Raw genomic sequence first — 20278 nt, 5'->3', positions numbered from 1 at the left:
GTTTCATGCCAGAGAGTTGAGCACATATGCATCTTGCTCCAACTAATGGGATTTAAACACTTTTAGTTATGGCTGTGTTGTTGCAGCCTAGAGATGTACAGCACACCAAGTACAGCATGTCTGTGGTGTGTGTGTGTGTGTGTGTGTGTGTGTGTGTGTGTGTGTGTCCAGGATTGGGAGGGGAATGTACAGTGCTGGATTACCCAATAAGCATTCTATGCATGTGATATGGGCACCAGCAAAGTAGGGACACCAGAAAAAACGAGTTGGGTGTTTTTTTAAAAAAAGAATTTGACATGAGATGGAAGAAGAAGAAGAAGAAGAAGAAGAAGAAGAAGAAGAAGAAGAAGAAGAAGAAGAAGAAGAAAGGAAGGAAGGAAGGAAGGAAGGAAGGAAGGAAGGAAGGAAGGAAGGAAGGAAGGACGACCACAGCAGAAATATGGAATATCATACAGACACAGATCGAAATAATGCGAGGGAATCAGATTCTGTCATGTGTTGCAATAAATCCTTGTTTTCTTATTGTAATATATTCTTCTGAGCTATACGTACTTGATTCATTTTTCTTTTGTGTGTGTGTCATAATTAATGTGAACCGAATCACATTTCTCCCGCATCCCTAATACTGGGTCCCAGGGATGTTTCGAAAATTGTTACAGGCAAATTTCTCTCTCTCCCTCTATGCCTTGGAAGTTCAACCACATGGCTGCTCCCAAATGCAAAATTGTACTCTGTGCTAACGCTAATTTGGGGCACCAGGGAAAGGCAGACCCACCCCCCCACCCCCCAACATACATTGATCTGTCTGAAATGCAAATAAACTTGAAAGAAGACGTCACTTCATATGCCTCCCCTCCACCCCACCCCCTCCTCTGCCAAACCATCCCATCACCACAAGAGCAATCCTGTATTTGTTTCATTCACCAGGGAGAAAGACAGGGCATTCTCTCTCCCCCCCCCACCCCCCCATATTTAAGCGAATCCAAGGATAAAGTATGTGATTGTGAGTTTCCGGAATGGGTTGAAAAACAAACTTTAAGCCCCTCAGTGACAGTTCCAGCCTTAGAGGTCAAACTGATAGAAAGCAGAAGAGAAGGAGCAGCTGTCCCAAGCCATCAGATAAATGCCAGTCGGGAGGTGGGGGGCAGAGAAGTCTCTTAAAGGCACCGCACTTGGCTCCCATGAAGGTTATTTTCAGACGTTGTCAGAACAGCAATTGCGGAACCTCTCCCCCTCTGCCCACCCCCCCCGCCTGCTTCACTTCTGATCTTATTCTTTTTAGGGGGGGGATGAAAATTTACAGGCCCAGAGTTCCATATTCTTTAGCAGTATGAGTAATACTACTCTTGTTTCTTAGAATTGAGTCATAAACAAAAAGACTATCAGCAGCAATACAGGTTTACACACACGCACATAGGCAAATTGTAGCATTTGCAGATCAGATTAGAACCCACGGATTCAGAGGGACTTCCAGCTGTGTGGTCCTGTACACACCTGCTCAGAAGTAAGTCCCACCGAGTTCTGTGGGTTCATACGTATGGGATTGCAGCACAACAGAGCAATCCTGTGCGTGTTTTCTCAGAAGTAAGTCCCACTGTGTTCAGTAGGGCTTGCTCCCAGGCAAGCACGCTTTAGGATTGTCAGCAAAGTGTTGATGTGCAGGATTCATGGTGGCACTGTGTGTCATCAGTTGTAACCTTGTGTGATGCTGCAGTGACAAAGAGTAGATATTCAGCCCAACTGTCTTGATACTGTTTTACACATCCTGATTTCTTTACAAAGGAAACGCTTTCATATAGGGGAAATGGGTGAAGCTTGAGTTTCTCCTCCTAACTAAGCAATACAGGCAGCTAATCCATTAATGGTTGGAATGGGATGACCATTTAAAATGGATTCTCGGATTCAAGGTACCTTTGGGGTGGTTAATGTGTTCATTGGCTGATTATCAGTTAAACCAACGGCTTATGGACCACATCAATATTTATTTTGGCAAGGAAGTGGGTATTTAGAGTATATAAAAAACAAATCTCTCACACAAGAAACCCCAGAATCGATATTCTAGTCTGTACTTCCGAAAGGCAACTCATGTTTTATGCCATATTGAGTTCTACGGTTCTGCAGAGCAAGTCCAGATAAAACAGAGACCTCCCCCAAGAGGAGCTTTTCGGCTTACCAGTTTTTACCACCTTGGTGGTGCGTTTCCTGCAGTACCTCAGACAGTGCTTGAGGCTTAGGTTTATACAAGCTGTGATGTCTCACTGATATTCAGGACATTTTTGTGGGAGGTTTTCTTTAAGGCAAAACATGGAACCCTTGCCAGCTTGGGGGGGGGGGGAGAGATAATACTTCAAGGCCTCCCAGGATGATCAAATTCCTTCAGAAACCAAGGGACCGGCTTAGCAGATGAACTGCTGCAGCAGAAAGAGGAGAAGGGCAACTCCCTAGGCAGTCTACACAACTTGCTTTGAGGCTCAAAAAGCTGAATGCAGATTATTCAGCCAGAGGACTCTGTCAGCCCTGTAGAAAGAGTTGAGTAGAACAAAAAGCAACGGGCCGACTCTCACAGTCCATTACGGATCCTCCTCTCAGTAGCTCTGGTGATAGGCTTGTCTGCACTGCAAACACAATCCAGTGTCAAACCTCTTCTCATCTATCATGGTTCCCCTCGCTGCAAGGGGACGCTGTGAATTAGGGCATTATGAAGTTGCTGCAAATCCTCTACAAGTGCTCCTCATCTTTCTGTACACAGTCTCATAGGCAGTAAAGGTAAAGGAACCCCTGACCATTAGGTCCAGTCGTGACCGACTCTGGGGTTGCGGCGCTCATCTCGCTTTATTGGCCAAGGGAGCCGGCGTACAGCTTCTGGGTCATGTGGCCAGCATGACTAAGCCGCTTTTGGTGAACCAGAGCAGTGCACTGAAACACCGTTTACCTTCCCGCCGGAGCAGTACCTATTTATCTACTTGCACTTTGACGTGCTTTCGAACTGCTAGGTTGGCAGGAGCAGGGAACGAGCAACGGGAGCTCACCCCGTCGCAGGGATTCAAATTGCTGACCTTCTGATCGGCAAGTCCTAGGCTCTGTGGTTTAACCCACAGTGCCACCTGCGTCCCATAGTCTCACAGGTAGAAAGACTCAATAGTAGTACTTTGATAAACCCAAATTCAAGTTTCTTTCCAGTCTAGTTTTATTAAACTCAGTGGTATAAGCTGTTCCCTGTTGTGGTGGTTTTAAGATTATGAACTCAGGAGCTGTAATGTCAAGAAAGAGACCTGGGGTCTTACCTAGTGCTAATCCTACTCAGAGTTGACCCATTGCAAATAAAACACATGGCTATGGCCAACTTATATCCATTGATTTTCATGAGTCTAATCTGAGGACAGTTGGGTACAACTCACAGTCTGTGCAATTAACTTGGAGTTGGTGGTGGGACTATAAAGTATTGCTATTTTGGAAGGCACCCCAGGGGCATCTAGTCCACCCCCCCTGCAACGCAGGAATCACAACTAAAGGATCCCTGGCAGATGGCCATCCAACCTCCTGTGAAAGGTCCACAACCTTTCGAGGCCATCAGTTCCACTGCCAAACAGCTCTTACCGTCAGAAAGTTATTCCTAATGTTTAGTCACAATCTCTTGCCATTTGAATACATTGGTTCAGGTCCTATCCTCTGGAACAGCAGAAAACAAGCTTGCTTGATTTGTGTTTAAGAGAGCTTATACTGATCCTAACAATATTTACAGTTCCTTCCAGTAGCACCTTAGAGACCAACTAAGTTTGTTATTGGTATGAGCATGCACACCAATAACAAACTTAGTTGGTCTCTAAGGTGCTACCGGAAGGAATTTTGGTATTTTGTTTCGACTACGGCAGACCAACACGGCTACCTACCTGTAACTAGAAATATTTACAGTGTGTGCAACAGAAACAACATCTAAGCGAGCGCGCTGGGGAGATGTCTGAACTGGTTGGGTCCAAGCGCTGTGTTGTTACTGGTTTGTGGATGGAAGTTATTAACGGCTGTTCTTATTAAATCACTGCTAAATTGGACCGGTGTGCTTCTAAGCTGAAATCCAGCAATTCACAGTTGCCATATTTCCCAAAGACCTCCATTCAAAGCCATGGGATTATCTAGGGAGCATGACACATACGTGAAACATGTAAGACAAATATGCATCCATAGCTATATTAGCAGTGACTAAAAAAACCCAGAGATATCAAAGTCTTAAAGCCATCAGAGTAGCTGAAGAAGCTGGAACATTTTGTTTTAGGACTTTAATCTGTTTTGTTAACAAATTATGGTTTGAGGGATTTAGCTGCATCTTTCCATGATCCAGAGCAAACAAGTGCTGTTTTATGCTTTACGAATTGTAGTTTTACCACCGCAATATTTTAGATTTGGACTTTCTCATCTCAATTTGCTTTAGGATCAAGCCAAGGGGGGTAAATGTTCCAGGTGTGCTAGACTGGCCACTTTTGCTTCACAAATCTATTTAGGGCCATATTTTCATAGCTACTGCTTAGTGAGCCACTTCAACAAGATCTATGTCAAAAACACTACTGCCTTTGAAGTGGGTGGGAATATACATTTTGCTTTTAATCCACATTGCTAATCTGAAAATCGCCTCTTTTCCTCGGCCTTTGACACCTGAGATGCCTTTTTTTTTAAAAAAAAGGATCTACCCTATTTTTGTGAATGTGTTGCAATGAAATGTTTTTAATTGTTGCATTTTAAATTGTTGTAACCAGCCCTGGGACCCGAGTGAAGGGCAGATGACAAAATAAAATATAACAACAACAATTTCCAATTGGTTTGTAGACTGTGGGTTGGATCCAGATGACACATGAGGAAATTCCATTCCCGGAACACTGCTGTTGATTCATCCCAAATCTTCCTCCTGCAACACCCTAGTTCTACAAAATAAAAGGGGGGGAGGGGGAAACCAACCCCTTTTAACTCCTGTCATAGGGCTTATTGATAGCATATCTGCCCCTGTTCCTCCTTCTGAATACAGTGGTACCTCAGATTAAGTACTTAATTCATTCCGGAGGTCCGTTCTTAACCTGAAACTGTTATTAACCTGAAGCACCACTTTAGCTAATGGGGCCTCCTGCTGCTGCCGCGCTGCCGGAGCATGATTTATGTTCTCATCCTGAAGCAAAGTTCTTAACCTGAAGCACTATTTCTGGGTTAGCGGAGTGTGTAACCTGTAATTCCTGAACCTGGGAATAAGCCGCATTGAACTCAATGAGACTTACTTCTGAGTGTGAACAAGACGGAGTGTATGGGGGGGGCTCATTTAATTTCACTGCACACAGGTGGTGTAGTGACAATAAAGGTTTATTATTATTATTATTATTATTATTATTATTATTATTATTATGATGCATGTATATATATGGCATGACTGTTAACATCTCTTCATTTTATGAAACTGATTGAATAATAATTTCTGAATTATTTTAACTGCCTTGGATGAAGAGCTTGTTATACTCAAAATGTGCTGGCCATAATATCTGCCTAGAGGCCTGTTTTGTATATACATTAAAATAGTAACAGTAATAGTAGTAATAGTAATAGAAATTGTAATTGTAATAATAGTAGGAGGAGAAACTGGAGAGCACTTGCAAATGTAATTTCATTTAGTACCTTTTTAGGTTTGCCTCCTTGGTTTTTTTTGGGGGGGAGGGGGGAGATTGGTTTTGGAGCCCAACTTATGCAATGCATTTCATACATTTCTTCCGAAGGAGTCTGCAAGCAATTTTTGCATCTCAACCAGTTTGATCCCATCTGTGTAGTCTCATCACATCTGAGCTGATTTAACTGGGGACACGTCACCTTAAAGCACTTTATGGATAGTTGTTTTGTGGCTGCTGGTGTTTTTTTGTTTTAAAAAAACCTATCAGTTGATTGACCACTCTTAACAATCTCTCTCTCTCTCTCTCTCTCTCTCTCTCTCTCTCTCTCTCTCTCTCTCTGTCTCTCTCTCTGTCTCTCTCTCCTGCCTTCTCTTTTCCGGCTCTCCATCCATCATGTGGCTCGAAGAGAAGGTTGGGAAAGGTGCTTTTTCTTTTCTTTTGCTGATAAATGAAGTACTGGACGGAAGGTTTGTGTCTCAATAATGAACTCCAGATACTCACCCGATGGTTCTGGTAGGCGGTCACTGCAGTGAAGCGGGTCTCCTCGAAGACAAAAGTCTTATAGTTCTCTTCCGCGTATTTCTCGCTGTCTTTCCTAGGATCCACGTAGACCACGTGGAAGCGGGGCTGGTATCTGTGCATGGAGTTCAAAATGATCTGGATGATAAAACGAGCAAGGGAGATCATAACTGAGTCATTCTACGACACCAAGATGGAACGCAGAGAGGCAAGAAGGGTCCCACGCAGGAAACTGACAGCGGTGCCAATCGGGGGCAAGGCTTTGGGGCAGACGTCTGGGCCCCTACTTGATAGGAAATCCCCCCCCAGCACAGCAGGGTTGGCTTCTTACCATATTTTGAAGTATGTGAAGCAATTCACATTCCCATCTGAAAAGTCCATACCCCCCCCAATAAAACCATTAAATACAGAGTTTCAAATTACCTAGCTGAAGTATACCATGTCGCAGAGGGGGCAGACTGGGGGTGAGGGGGGTCAGTCTGTGCACCCCTAACTTTGAGGAGACATCTGGACTGCAGGAGGACTCGACAAGGCCTACTGGTGTGCAATGTAAATCATTTGGGTGGATTTATTAATGAAATCACTGTCGTCTTCCCCCCCCCAAAAAAAAAAATGAAAAAAAGAAATCTGGAGCAGAATATCAATGCCATTGCTGAGAAAACTGTCCTGGCTGCCAGTTAGCTACTGGGTTAAGTTCAAGGTGATGATGCTGGTGTACAAAGCACTATACAATTGGGAACCAGGCTACCTAAACATCATTTGTTCATTGTGTCAACGGATGCCAGGCCAATATTCCACATTTTTTCCAAGGAGCTCCAGGTGGCACCCATGATTCTCCACCTCCTCATTTAACTTCCACAACAACCCTGTGAGGTAGGCTAGGCTGAGAAGCAGTGATTGGACCATAGGTACTACACACCTGTGCTAGCTACTCTCTCACACACACCAGGCCTTTTGACCACAGCGCCTCTTAATTTGAGTCAGTAAATCCCAATGATTTTGATTGAAATGTTTTATTAATCTGGCTTGGAGGGTGTGCAATCTCTTCTAGCTTAGTTTTTTTTATGGGTGCCACTAAAGATGGAAGCAACCCCATCAAAAAGTTGTGCATTCTGAAGTCCAGGACACTTTGAACCATGCTTCTGCCTGCCGTAATTTCGGAGGGCCTGGGCTCTCAAAATAAATACATTCAGGGTTGCAAGTTGTTCTTGTGCAAATTAAATGAGGCAACATGCTTGGGCACCAAAATGTCTTCAAGTAAAATATGCAACGAAACAAGCAGTTTAAAAAGCATGGCAATGGTGTGTTTTGTTTATTTTAAAAAGCAAACAGTGTAAAAAATAAAATCAGAAGTTCAGTTCAGCGAGAGACTTGTGAAACTGCTGTGTCTCTAGGGGCCAGCAGAATGCCAATGCTGATGGAGCTTCTCATATTTCATCAGGGTTTCTACAACACTGGTGTCAGCAATAGAAAAGCCCACCTCTGTGTTACCATGAGCTGATAACCAACTGGGTTCTATTAGCTGATTGTAGTGCGCTTGCTGGGGAGCAGAAGGTAAAATGTGTTGGGGGGTGGTTCTGGTCCACAGTCATTTAGGGCTTTGTATGCAAGGAGCAGGGACGCAGGTGATACTGTGGGTTAAACCACAGAGCCTAGGACTTGTCGATCAGAAGGTCGGCGGTTTGAATCCCCACAACGGGGTGAGCTCCCATTGCTCGGTCCCTGCTCCTGCCAACCTAGCAGTTTGAAAGCACATCAAAGTTCAAGTAGATAAATAGGTACTGCTCTGGCGGGAAGGTAAACGGTGTGTCCGTGCGCTGCTCTGGTTCGCCAGAAGCAGCTTAGTCATGCTGGCCACATGACCCGGAAGCTGTACGCCGGCTCCCTCGGCCAATAAAGCGAGATGAGTGCCGCAACCCTAGAGTCAGTCACGACTGAACCTAATGGACAGGGGTCCCTTTACCTTTACCTTTATGCAAGGAGCAGAACCTTAAAATTGGCTCAGTAGCCTTATAGGCAGCTGCCGCAGATCCCCTTGTACTGGTGGGATATATGTCAGATACAGAGCACCACTAGGGCACCCAGCTGCAAGAACCATCCCACACCCAAGACTCATTCCATTATTATATTGTTCCATGTTCCCCAGTTAGCTTCCGCCCTCCCCAAGACAACACTTACATGTCCATTGTCATCCAATAAATTGTTAGTGAGCTTGAGTTTATCAAAGGAGACAATCTGTTTCATCCACTGGGCTCCCCTAGCCGGGGAATCTGGGTGATAATGGACTCTCCCCGGAGTTGCAGGGTCTGCCTTGCCAGCTACCAGCCAGGAGGAACTGTGAAATGCATATCTGTATGGGGAGAAAAGCCAGCCGTGGGTTAGCCACCATGCTAAGTTTTACATTTGTGAATCTACGTTGCCAACAGCGAATTCAACACTTGTAAAGACATTGATTTTGATACATTAAATAAGCATCCTGATCTTTAGATAGGTTAAATAAACAACCAATTTAAAGAACGGCTTGTTTATTTACTCTGTCGAAATCAGCATCACCCTGTCTCAATGGACTTCAAAAAATTTTAGGTGTTTTTAATTAGCAAAACAATAGTGTGCCATTTTTAACAGTATGATTAGAAAGTGAGGCAGTGTGGTGTAATGGTGTTAGACCCTACTAGGCAAGACCCTGGTTCAAGTCCCCACTCTGCCGTGAAGCTCCCTGGGTGACCTTGAGCCTCTCTCTCTCTTTCAATGTAGCCTACCTCAAAGGGTTGTTGTGAGGGTAAGATGAAGAGCAGGGAGGGAAAGCACATGCACTCCCTTGAGCCTTGTGGGGGACAAGCAGGTCTTCAAGGTAATAGGTAAGTATTGCATTTGGGCACAGGTCACATCCACTGTAGTGAGCTTTCATTTATGATAGCGTTTATAAACTGCTGATCTATCGATCTATCTATCTATCTACCTACATATATATATGTCCATTGTCCATTGCCATTATATATATAAAATGGTGGTGGTGTACAAGAAATTATAAAATAGGGAAATGTTCCCTGAAAGCAAGATGCGGTATGGAATGCAGATAGAGAGAATTGATAAGAATAATGATCTGTTGTGACCTTGACGGAAGTGTACAATAGACGAGCCTTCTTGTGTTTTGGCTCATTTTCCTCTCCACCCCTTCCCCCCTCCTTCTTTCCTTTTTCTTTTTTTCTTTCCCATAATGGCTTATGTTCTATGCCATGTACTCTGATATTTTTTGTAGTTTTTTTAGCTTTTTCCATTATTATTATTTCCATTGTTATTATTTGTATTATTATTTGTATTGTAATTTTGGTTGTTTATCTCTATTTGTTTAAAGCAAAATAAATGTATTAAATTATAAATAAATAGAAAGAAATTATAAAATCGTAAAATCCAGAACAAACGGTCAGCACTGACGAAGCACTTGGTGAAACATACAAATTTTGAGCAGGTGACAAAGTATCAGCTTTGTAGGTATATTTGATTTCAACAGTACAGTAATAGGCAGAAGGAACACCATCCCAACCAGAACTGAAAGCCCCTAAATGGGGCACTCTATTGGCAGGGCAGGGGCAGGGGCAGGGACAGGGGCAGGACTGAGATGGCCCAAGATCAACCAGATCCCAAGCTGGTGTCCCAGACAGTGCCAGCCAGTACTGGGCTCCATGCAAGAGTAATCGCTGCACCAACCCAGAACTAGCGCACAGATCAGGGCCGATCTGTGGCTGGGCAGTAGACATGGAGATCCCTCTCCCATGTTTCCAAGCTCTGGCGGCAGCAGTGGTAACTTGGACTGCTCTGCCTACCCCACAAGGAAACTAAGCAAATATGTGGTAATTGTGGGACAGTCAAGTATTGCATCTGTATAGGGCTGTAGCTTTAATCTAGGGAGCCCTTGGCAAAGGAACTTGGAAGCGAGACAAAGAGACCTACCACAGCCAGAGGCTGGGCGGCATCTGAGCTACGGCTCAGCCAAAAAAATTGTTCTCATTGCCAGCACGTCGCCTTGAAAGATGCAAAATGACAGTAACTAGAGGGTGCCGCTGACCATGGGCAGAGAGTTCCTTTCACCACAGAGTAAACAAAAGCAGTGCATGGACATCTGGGATGAGAGAAAAGAGCTCCAAAGTCAGAGTGGATGTCTTCCAGAAAGGGCCTTTCATTTCTGAAATTTAATGTGTGGGTGTGTCAGGCTTTGCTTTCCTTCTGTGTGATGGGAACAACTTCACTTTCTACCGCTAGCTTGCAAAGAAGCTGTAATATTTTAGTATGAGGTCTATAAGTTGGTGGGAACAGCTGATCAGATGCTTAGGAAGTTAAGAACATTAGAAGAGTCCTGCTGGTTCAAGCTAAAGGCATCTCCGGACACCTAGACCACTGAGTCAGTGGGGCCCAATGGAGATATGGTAGGAATATAACAACAGCCCTGCTAGGTAAAGGTAAAGGGACCCGTGACCATTAGAGGTCCAGTCGTGGCCGACTCTGGGGTTGCGGCGCTCATCTTGCTTTATTGGCTGAGGGAGCCGGCATACATCTTCCGGGTCATGTGGCCAGCATGACTAAGCCGCTTCTGGCGAACCAGAGCAGCGCATGGAAACGCTGTTTACCTTCCCGCCAGAGTGGTACCTATTTATCTACTTGCACTGAACTGCTAGGTGGGACCAAGCAACGGGAGCTCACCCCGTCGTGGGGATTCGAACCACCGACCTTCTGATCAGCAAGTCCTAGGCTCTGTGGTTTAACCCACAGCGCCACCCGTGTCCTTCCTAGGCCACTGAGTCAGTAGGGCCCAGTGGAGATATGGTAGGAATATAACAACAGCCCTGCTAGAACAGGCCAAAGGCCCATGTTGTCCAACATCCTGTCCTTACATTGGAGAACCAAATGCAAAGAGGAACCAAATGTCCCAGGAACTCTCTCTACTTATGATTCCCTGCAGCTGATATATACAGGCATTCTGCCTCGAAAATGTCTGTCTGATGCTGAAATCAGCACCGACCCATCTTAGCAAAGGTGATCTTTCTATTAAAAAAAGAGAATCATTTGGCATGCCTCGCCCAAATCAAGAGAGAAGCACGCTGAAGCAGTAATTGGTTTAAATGTCACTGGGACAGTTAAATATGTTGACACCTATGCATGTCTACTCAGAAGTAAGGCCCACTGAGTTCAGTGGAGACTTCTCTCAAATCAGTGCAGTCTCAAATCAGGTTTCCAGCAAAACCTGCCACCGATTTGTTCTTTCGGTGTGTGTTTCTTTCTCCCCCAAAGTCCACATTGATTCAAGAGAGTGCCAAGAGAGTGCCATTCTCCTTTTGTGATTGTTTATTTAAAAGTCTGCTTTGGCTCAGAGGGAGAATCTTCTCGCCTCGGAGTTGAGCAGAACCATCACTTGCCAAAAAAATGGAGGGGAAGGAGAGGGTGGGGGGAGAGAAAGGGAGAAAAAAGAGAGATATCCTCAATTAGATGTTCTATATCCCGTTGCCTTTGACAAGCAAACATTTCTGAAATGCCCTGGGAAGCTGGAGATCTGTCTAAATATTTACATCTTTGGCATCGGGATTTCATAGGAGCAGGTTTTTCTGCCAGGCGCCTCGGACCTGGAGCAAAACGCATAAATGCTCCTTTCACTGGGTCTTTGAAAACCCTAGGTATTGGGGGGGGGGGAGTCAAAGCCTATAACAGGGGGAGGATGGGTGTGAAGTTGGGGAATATAGTAAGCTGGCTTATATTGAGTCAGAACATCAGTCTTGGCAGTGGTTCTCCTGGGTTATTGTTTATTTGTCTTTCTATATTCCTCCAAGGAGCTGGCACATGTGGTTATCTCCCTCGTTCCTTAACCTTCACAACAGCCCTGTGAGGTAGGTTAGGCTGAGAGGCAGAGATTACCCAGTCGGCTTCATAACCAAGTGGGTGGCACTGTAGGTCTAGGAATTGCCGATCAGAAGGTAGGCGGTTCGAATCCCTGCAACGGGGTTAACCCCCGTTATTCGGTCCCTGCTCCTGCCAACCTAGCAGTTTGAAAGCAGGTCAAAGTGCAAGTAGATAAATAGGTACCACTCCGGCGGGAAGGTAAACGGCATTTCTGTGTGCTGCTCTGGTTCGCCAGAAGCGGCTTAGTCATGCTGGCCACATGACCCGGAAGCTGTACGCTGGCTCCCTCGCCCAGTAAAGCGAGACGAGCACCGCAACCCCAGAGTCGTCCGCGACTGGACCTAACGGTCAGGGGTCCCTTTACCTCTCAGTCCTAGTCTAACACTCTAACCACTATGCCACACTGGCATGGACAGGGAGTTTCTCCCAGCCTCATCTAGAGATAACGGGGACTGAACTGGGGACCTCCTGGCTGCAAAGCACTGAGCTGTTCCCCAAGCAGCTCCCCAGAGGAAGAGGATGCATCCTTGTACTGGGGAACAGATAGAGCATGAGTAGGCAAACTAAGGCCCGGGGGCCGGATCTGGCCCAAGCGCCTTCTAAATCCGGCCCGCGGACGGTCCAGGAATTAGCGTGTTTTTACATGAGTAGAATGTGTCCTTTTATTTAATGCATCTCTGGGTTACTTGTGGGGCCTGCTTGGCGTTTTCACATGAATAGAATGTGTGCTTTTATTTAAAATGCATCTCTGGATTATTTGTGGGGTATAGAAATTTGTTCATTCCGCACCCCAATATAGTTCGGCCCCCCACAAGGTCTGAGGGACAGTGGACCGGCCCCCTGCTGAAAAAGTTTGCTGACCCCTGAGATAGAGGCTCTTGTTGCCTAAAATGTATCTCCCCTGTTTCCCTCACTTCACATTCTTAATATACAGTATGTCCCTTCTACTGCTCTCGTCAATGTCAATGTCAGCGGCACACTTAGATCACTTTAGACATTGTCTTATGATGACACACCTCTTTAGATGGCAAGTAGTCAGTGTAGGTGCCTTGCAGATGTTGTTGCACTCCTGCCCCCAGCAGCCCAAGCCAGTATGGCCAGTTGTCAGAGATGATGGGAAATGTAGTCCAAAAAATATGCAGGACACCATGTTGGCGATGTGTTTTTAATGGGATTGTTATTTTGTGAGTTTTAATTATGGGTTTTTGGTTTTTTTATTGCTTATGTAATTGGTTCTTGTGAACTGCTGAGAAGCCTAGCTTGACTTTAAGCGGATTATTATTATCATCATTATTATCTGACTCAGAGGACTAGGTGCTTACAAGGGTGCTAGGTTTTGGGACACCAGGATTAAACCGTGCAAATAATAAAATGATAATGATGATGGTTTTCTTCCTTTGAAATATGAGACAACGGATTCTGATAGATGGGGCCCTGCTCCAAAGTCCTGCGTTCTATGGGGCTTACTCCTTAGTAGCTGCCTACAGGATCGCAGACTCTACACCCAGTTCCCTTTCAGCTGGCTGTTGCTTCCTTCCTGACTGATGCACGCAGCAATTGCAGTGGACGGCTGCAGGATCCTAAACGCAGCAGAACCTACAGAATAAACACGCATAGGAGTGTTGTAACAGACAACAGATTGTGGCCAATTAAATTCTTGCGGGTGAGGGGCGTGTGTGTGTGGATGGATCGGGCGGAGGGGGGTGGGTTGGTTCTCAGTCAACCCGATGATCCCACCCACGATTCCTAAGGGCCTGCAAGCCAGAAATCGACTTCCACCGACCGAACCCGTTTGGAAGGATGGCCGTGAGGCGGATTCTTTTACCGAGTACAAAATTGGAGATAATCGCTGACAAATTGCCGAGGCCTCGGAGCGAAAACACGATAAAAGAGGCAGTAAAATTGGGATGTAATCGCCATCCGGGCTTGGCATTCCTGCGCGTTGGAATGGCAGGGCTCAAAGCTGCTGGTTCTGCCGAGCCAAGGGATCCCGTAGGGAGTGTTTTCCCCTCTCTCCCCTCCCGTGCGACTAATCCCTCATCTGAGCCACCGCTCCCCACATTCCCACGGCATTGGCACGCAAGAAAGTGTTTGCACGTCGGAATGCGCCCAGGCGTGTCAGCGTCGCTGAAACGATATGCTCGAGCGGAGCGGCAGTCCAAAAGGTGGGGGGGGGTTCAACTTCTGCTTTCAGTGTTGCAATTATAAGTGTGAATTAGCTTGGAAGTAAAGCCCAAGTAATATAAATGGGGCTTGCTCGTGAGTAAAGATGGGTAGGGCCGGGCTGTGATAGGCTTTGGGACACTTTAGCTGGGAAGAGTAAGCCTGCATCGGGCTGCACGACTGAAAAGTTACATTCCCGTCCCCCGGGAAGGGAAAGAATTCAAGAACATGATGCATGGAGAGATTGTGAATTTACAATTTTTGAGCTCCCTCGTGGGTTGGTTTATATAAGAGAATAAAGCAATACAAATGAGAATCCATTAGATAAATAAATAAACTGTCCTGATCTGGGATTTACGAGTGCTTATATCGAACTTGGTTTGGGGATTTTAAAAAAACAAACAAAAACCTTTTTAGTTTTGCATTGGTTCCTAATATTTGCAATCGTCCCTTAGACTTTGATTTTAAGAGAACGTGAAAACACAACATCATACAGCTTGAACACTAGCAAACCCCAGAAGAACCACTGGCGACTCCAGACCCACAACTCTGCCCCCATAACCGTTGCAAATGACCTTGCAACACTATCCTCACCGCCATATCCATTTAGAAGCGAGTCCTAACTGAATTCAACGGGGCTCACTCCAAAGTCGGCGGAGTTTGGGGGTTTTTTTATACTTGTAAACCGCTTAGTGCAAAGCGCTGAACAAGCGCTCCCTAGTCTCCCAGAGCTGCGAGGGACTCCAAAGTTTGCTGAGCGCCGATTTGGGCTCCCTTAATGAGAAATCTTTGCTTCTACCCCGGGAATATGAGCGGAAACAAGAGGTGCCCTTGTGCTTACCTGTATCTCTTGTCGTCCACGGGTACGAAGTCCATCAAGAGCATGTAGTCTGCCATAGGGTCCATCCCAAAAATCTTCACCTGGAAGGTGGGGAACATCCTCCTGGATTAGGGAAGGAAAGGACAGCGCAGGTGATGAGCCAGTTAGAGAAAAACGTTTTTCTGATCCTGCACCCGGTGGATGGCGAGGTACGTGGGAAAACAAACCAAACCAACACATCTGACCCGACTGGGCGCTGCCCTACGACCCACGGATTAGCAGCGCTGAAGCGGCTGCACTGGAGCTGCCTTATAGCAGATCATTGGGCCACCTAGCTCAGCATCATCCCTACATGGACTGACAGCGGCTCTCCAGGATTTTAGACCTGCGGCGGGATCTCCCTTCCACCTGGAGAGGCCTGCAAAGCGGATGGTCTACCAAGGAGCCGCAAGTGTAGCGCACACGCTGTGCGAGCGGTTCTTGGATCCTTTTATTTGAAGGCCCAGCTACCTGGAGAGCCGCTGCCTGTCAAACATACTAAGCAGTTCTGGGGTAAATGGACAGCTAGCTTTTTCCTGGCGTGACTCTGCGAGACAGCTTCACCTGCGCTCCTCACCTTGGTGTTTGGAAGGTGGTTACGCACAACCCAGGCAGCAAATGCAAGTCTCAGTGGAACTGGGGAGAAAACCTTTCAGCCCGTCTGAGTCAAAACTCACTGCGCCTGTAGTACCTAATTATACCTAATTGCAAATTCAAATGTACCCCTATCGTGTTTTATGACTTCCTTGATATTGTTTGTGGGCTGGAACTGGTCTGTGACCGAAATAATAAATTCATTCCGTCTTTGAAGCCCGTCCATTCTCTCGGAAAGAAAGTGGCGTTAGTGGCGGGCCTAGAGATGAGCGCCTGTGATGTGACAATGGTTTGGGTAAGCGTCGCCAGCCTGTCAGGGTAAGGTTGGTTAGTTAGGCTGGCAATGCCCTAAGAACAGGCTAAGAGGAACAGAGGAAAGATTCGTCAGAAGGGGCAATCCCGAACGCTTAAAACCAGTGGGACTTTGGGTAGCAACATGAAATGCTCTCCTCGGCTGGTTACGCACCATACATCTGAAGCAGATTACATCACACACACGAGAAATCTTGGGAACTATAGTTTACCCGCCACAGCACTTCGAGTCACAGCACCCTTAAACTACAGTTCCCATGGTCCTTTGGGGAGCTGTGCGCTTTAAACGTGTGCCGTGTGCGCGCAGCCCTTGTCTGGCTGTCCTAAACATGCTACTGGAAGCGAATGTGGAGCGCGCCCAGCTCAGTGGGCCAGCGAGTGTTCTGGTTCAAAATCCGGTTTAAAGGGGCAGGGGTAGATTTCATAGAATTGCAGAGTTCGATGGGACTAAATGGGTCATCTAGTCCCTCCCGCTGCAATGCAGGAATGTTTCGACCAATGTGGGGCTCAAACCCTTGATGGCCCCGAGATGGAGTCTTATGCAGGAAAAGGGACGGTAGGAAGGAGCACCCGTCGGAGGCTTTGGAGAGCCGCAGCAGGGCGTGTAGACCAGGCTTCCTCAACCTCGGCCCTCCAGGTGTTTTTTGGCCTACAACTTCCATGATCCCTAGCTGGCAGGACCAGTGGTCAGGGATGATGGGAAATGTAGTCTCAAAACATCTGGAGGGCGAGGTTGAGGAAGCCTGGTGTAGACTACAGTGGTATCTCGGGTTAAGAACTTAATTCGTTCTGGAGCTCCGTTCTTAACCTGAAACCGTTCTTAACCTGAAGCACCACTTTAGCTAATGGGGCCTCCCACTGCTGCCGCGGCGCCACCACACGATTTCTGTTCTCATCTTGAAGCAAAGTTCTTAACCCGAGGTACTATTTCTGGGTTAGCGGAGTCTGTAACCTGAAGCGTATGTAACCCGAGGCACCACTGTATAGAGGGCGAGGTGAACCAAGGGCCTTCCTATGTTGTTCCTTAATGCACAACATAGAGAGAAGTTGTTTGTTAGAAGTGGATAAACTGGAAATGAAAGGAAGCCGCATTGGATCATTTTTTTTTGGAGGTGGGGTAAGGTTGCTGTAGGACCAACAACTATTCCATCCAAAGATGATGGAAAGCAAAGTTCCGAGTCCCCCACGCCACTTCTTCACAGAAGAGCTCTGTGAGATCTAGAAGCTTGCTCACAACTATGTTTTGGTTGGCCCTACGGTTCCCCACCCCACAGACCAATACACTGCTCTCACGCTCTCTCTCCTCTCCATTCAGAGTTGGGACCCCACAGGTCATCTAGTCCAACCCCCTGTAATGCAAGCAACCGCACACATCCAATCTGAAACCATACCGGGAGCGCCCAGCTTAGCTTTGCAAATGTGCTAATTGTGTCTTTCGTTGTTTCTTCTCACCCCGTTCCCTTGTTACAGCTTCGTGGTATTTTAGGGGCACCGGAAATGTAGATGCTGGTCACAGAGAAGAAAAGCGCAACGGTGCCAAAAAGGACACTTAAATCCCTTTGACTTCAGTGTGGTTTTCTTCGGAAGAGGGAGTGGCAAACATCTGCTTAAACTTATAAATCCAAATGTTTTCGCTTCTGGCAGGGCTGGATTTTTTTTCTCTCCCTCTGAGCTTTGGGTGTCTCCCCTCCCTCCACCCCCCCCAAAAAAAATACAATTCTAGGGGCCAAAAGAGGAAAGTGAAAGCAGTCTGAGGAACTCTTAATAGGCCGACCTTCGCCCACGTGGGTACCCCCTCCTCCTCTACTTCTTTCGAGGGCGCACGCTGCTCCAGAGATTCAGCAGCTTCGGATCAGGTCCCACATGCACAAGTCTCAAGTATAATATTTCCTGCTCCCAGGGCCCAGGCTACCCCGCCTCAGGCTGTTGGTGGCGGCTTCTCCGCCGGTGCAATGAATTCAAAACCCTTGCAGGCAGAAATCCAGCAGAGCAAGGAGAATGATTCTGTCTCGCCTTTCACCCAGCATGCTTCTCTTCTAAGTGCAGGGAGCTTCTTCGCCGCCCAAGTTGCACTCAGGGTAGACCCATTAAAATGAACACACCCAAGTTAGCCGAGTCCGTCAGTTTTAATGGGTCTACTCTGCATAGGCCAAACGTCGGATAACTTAAGACCCTTGGGAACGGGTGTGGACCGGCCAGGTGAAACAGCGCCGCTTGAGCCTGCTGCAAAGCGGTTGGTTCTCCGCCCACGTTTCCCCCCGGGGCCTGTCTGGAGCCTGCACAAATATGCGCGGCATCCTGGCTTGGGAAGGATTCCCCCTCCCATCTTCAGGATGAGCGCCCCAGCTTCCAGAAGGGTGCCAGCGTGATTCTGTTGCACCAAAAGCAAGCGAAGAGCCGCCCAGTGGGACGTTAAAGGCCAACAGATTTACTGTGGAAGAAGTTCCGGTGGAATGGCGCGTTCCCGGGGCAGGAAAAGCGTTTGCGCTCCGTAAGAAGGCGATCCTGTTCCAGTTTGCCTGAGCATGACATACATACAGGAAGCTGCCTCCCACAGACTCACACTCATTGGTCCATCTGCCTCAGTACTGTCTACACTGACTGGCAGCCGTTCTCCAGGGTTGGAGATGCTCTGACACTCAGCTACAGCCTTTCCCACGAAGCCCCTTTATAAGCTCCATGAACGGTGCTAACTTCGCCGAAAATCGCTCTGTAAGACGCTTCTTCTTTCCTCCCAGTTGTTAGGGCATATCGTCTCCGAGGTTTTTTGGTACTCCGTGCTGAGCAGGATGCAGGACTCGGAAGTTAGCGGCATCGCATAGGGCATTAACTCTTATTGGGGGCGAAATGCCCCAGCGCAACCCCTGGCTCTGGCAGCAGCCCCAAACCTTTGCACCCCAGCGAAAGTATGCAGAGGAGACTAGGCGTAAAAGCCGTGGGAATGTTAAGGAAGGTAGGAGAGGATATATTGTTTTGATATTATCCCTCCTCACTAACGCTAGTGAGTAAACAGCAGCGCACATTGCCTTTGCAACTTATTGGAAGCAAGTTGATGATTCATTAGAACCGTTTAATGAATGAAGCAAACAGGTCTGGCTTGTCCAGTCTGGATTGTTCCTGGTAACTTTCCCCTTTATCTCCCTCTTAGAATAATAATAACACAACACAGTCTTCTTTAAAAGCAAGAATAAAGTTTTACTCACATTCAGACCACAGCAGGAACCTGAAGGCAGGCTTTATCATGTGGTTACAGTGAAAAGAAAAAAGGGACGCGGGTGGCACTGTGGGTTAAACCACAGAGCCTAGCACTTGCCGATCAGAAGGTTGGCAGTTCAAATCCCCGTGACAGTGTGAGCTCCCATTGCTCGGTCCCTACTCCTGCCAACCTAGCAGTTCGAAAGCACGTCAAAGTGCAAGTAGATAAATAGGTACCGCTCCAGTGGGAAGGTAAACGGTGTTTCTGTGTGCTGCTCTGGTTCGCCAGAAGTGGCTTAGTCATGCTAGCCACTTGACCCGGAAGCTGTACACCGGCTCCCTTGGCCCATAAAACAAGATGAGCGCCGCAACCCCAGAGTCGGTCACGACTGGACCTAATGGTCAGGGGTCCCTTTACCTTTACAGTGAAAAGAAGTCTGAGCTGCATCTCAGTCTTTCTGCTTGTGGGCTCCATCCTATGTGAAGGTTGAGCCATGCGCTAGCTAAGAGCCAGGAGAGCAAGAGTCCAAGACTAAGAGTAAATTCTGATTTCTAATGGCTCTTAAATGCAGGTATCCTCAGAGCGAGTGGCCATAGGACTGTGGTTCAGGGTCTGTTCGCGTGCACAAGGTCCTACGTTCAATCCTGGCACCTTCACGTGGGGCTGCGTCTGAAACCACAGCTGCCAGTCATTGTTGACAATGCTGAGCTAGATAGAGGAATGGTCTGAATCCCTACAGAGCAGCTTCCTCTGTGCCTATTCCCACCTTGGCTCAGAAGAGCTTGAGGAGATCAGCCGAGGAAGGGCCCAGCATCCCAAGACTGGAGGCACGTTCCCCAGGCGAGACCCTTTTCCAGGGACCAAACTTTTCCCAGCTGAGGGTGCGGGGTGTGATTCGGACTTATGCGTTTCTCAGAAGCTCAGCCTGGAGCTTAGACTGAGTACACCCCACCCGTTTCAAGCGCAAGGCTCTCCCGCCCCCGCAACAAAAGAATAATGCCAACTGCAGTTTCTTAAGGGTGCTGGGAACTGTAGCTCTAAAGGTAAAGGGACCCCTGACCATTAGGTCCAGTCGTGGTTGACTCTGGGGTTGCGGGCTCATCTCAC

At 47.1% G+C, this 20278-nt stretch overlaps 1 protein-coding gene across 2 annotated transcripts in view; it reads right to left on the bottom strand.

Moving 5' to 3' along the window:
* TBX1 (T-box transcription factor 1) overlaps nt 1–20278 on the bottom strand; it is a 45507-nt gene that overhangs the window by 10276 nt on the left and 14953 nt on the right. For both annotated transcript variants that reach the window (XM_083717273.1, XM_083717274.1), the window contains exons 3-5: nt 15052–15153; nt 8337–8508; nt 6141–6296 (exon numbers count right to left, since the gene is read on the bottom strand). In XM_083717273.1, the coding sequence (XP_083573399.1) occupies nt 6141–6296; nt 8337–8508; nt 15052–15153 (430 nt within the window). The remainder of the gene's footprint in view (nt 1–6140; nt 6297–8336; nt 8509–15051; nt 15154–20278) is intronic.

Source organism: Podarcis gaigeae (assembly GCF_964106915.1).
Source record: "Podarcis gaigeae genome assembly, chromosome: 16".
Lineage (NCBI taxonomy): Eukaryota > Metazoa > Chordata > Lepidosauria > Squamata > Lacertidae > Podarcis > Podarcis gaigeae.
The sequence above is the reverse complement of the archived record's forward strand: the minus strand, read 5'-3'. Positions and strand labels throughout refer to the sequence as shown.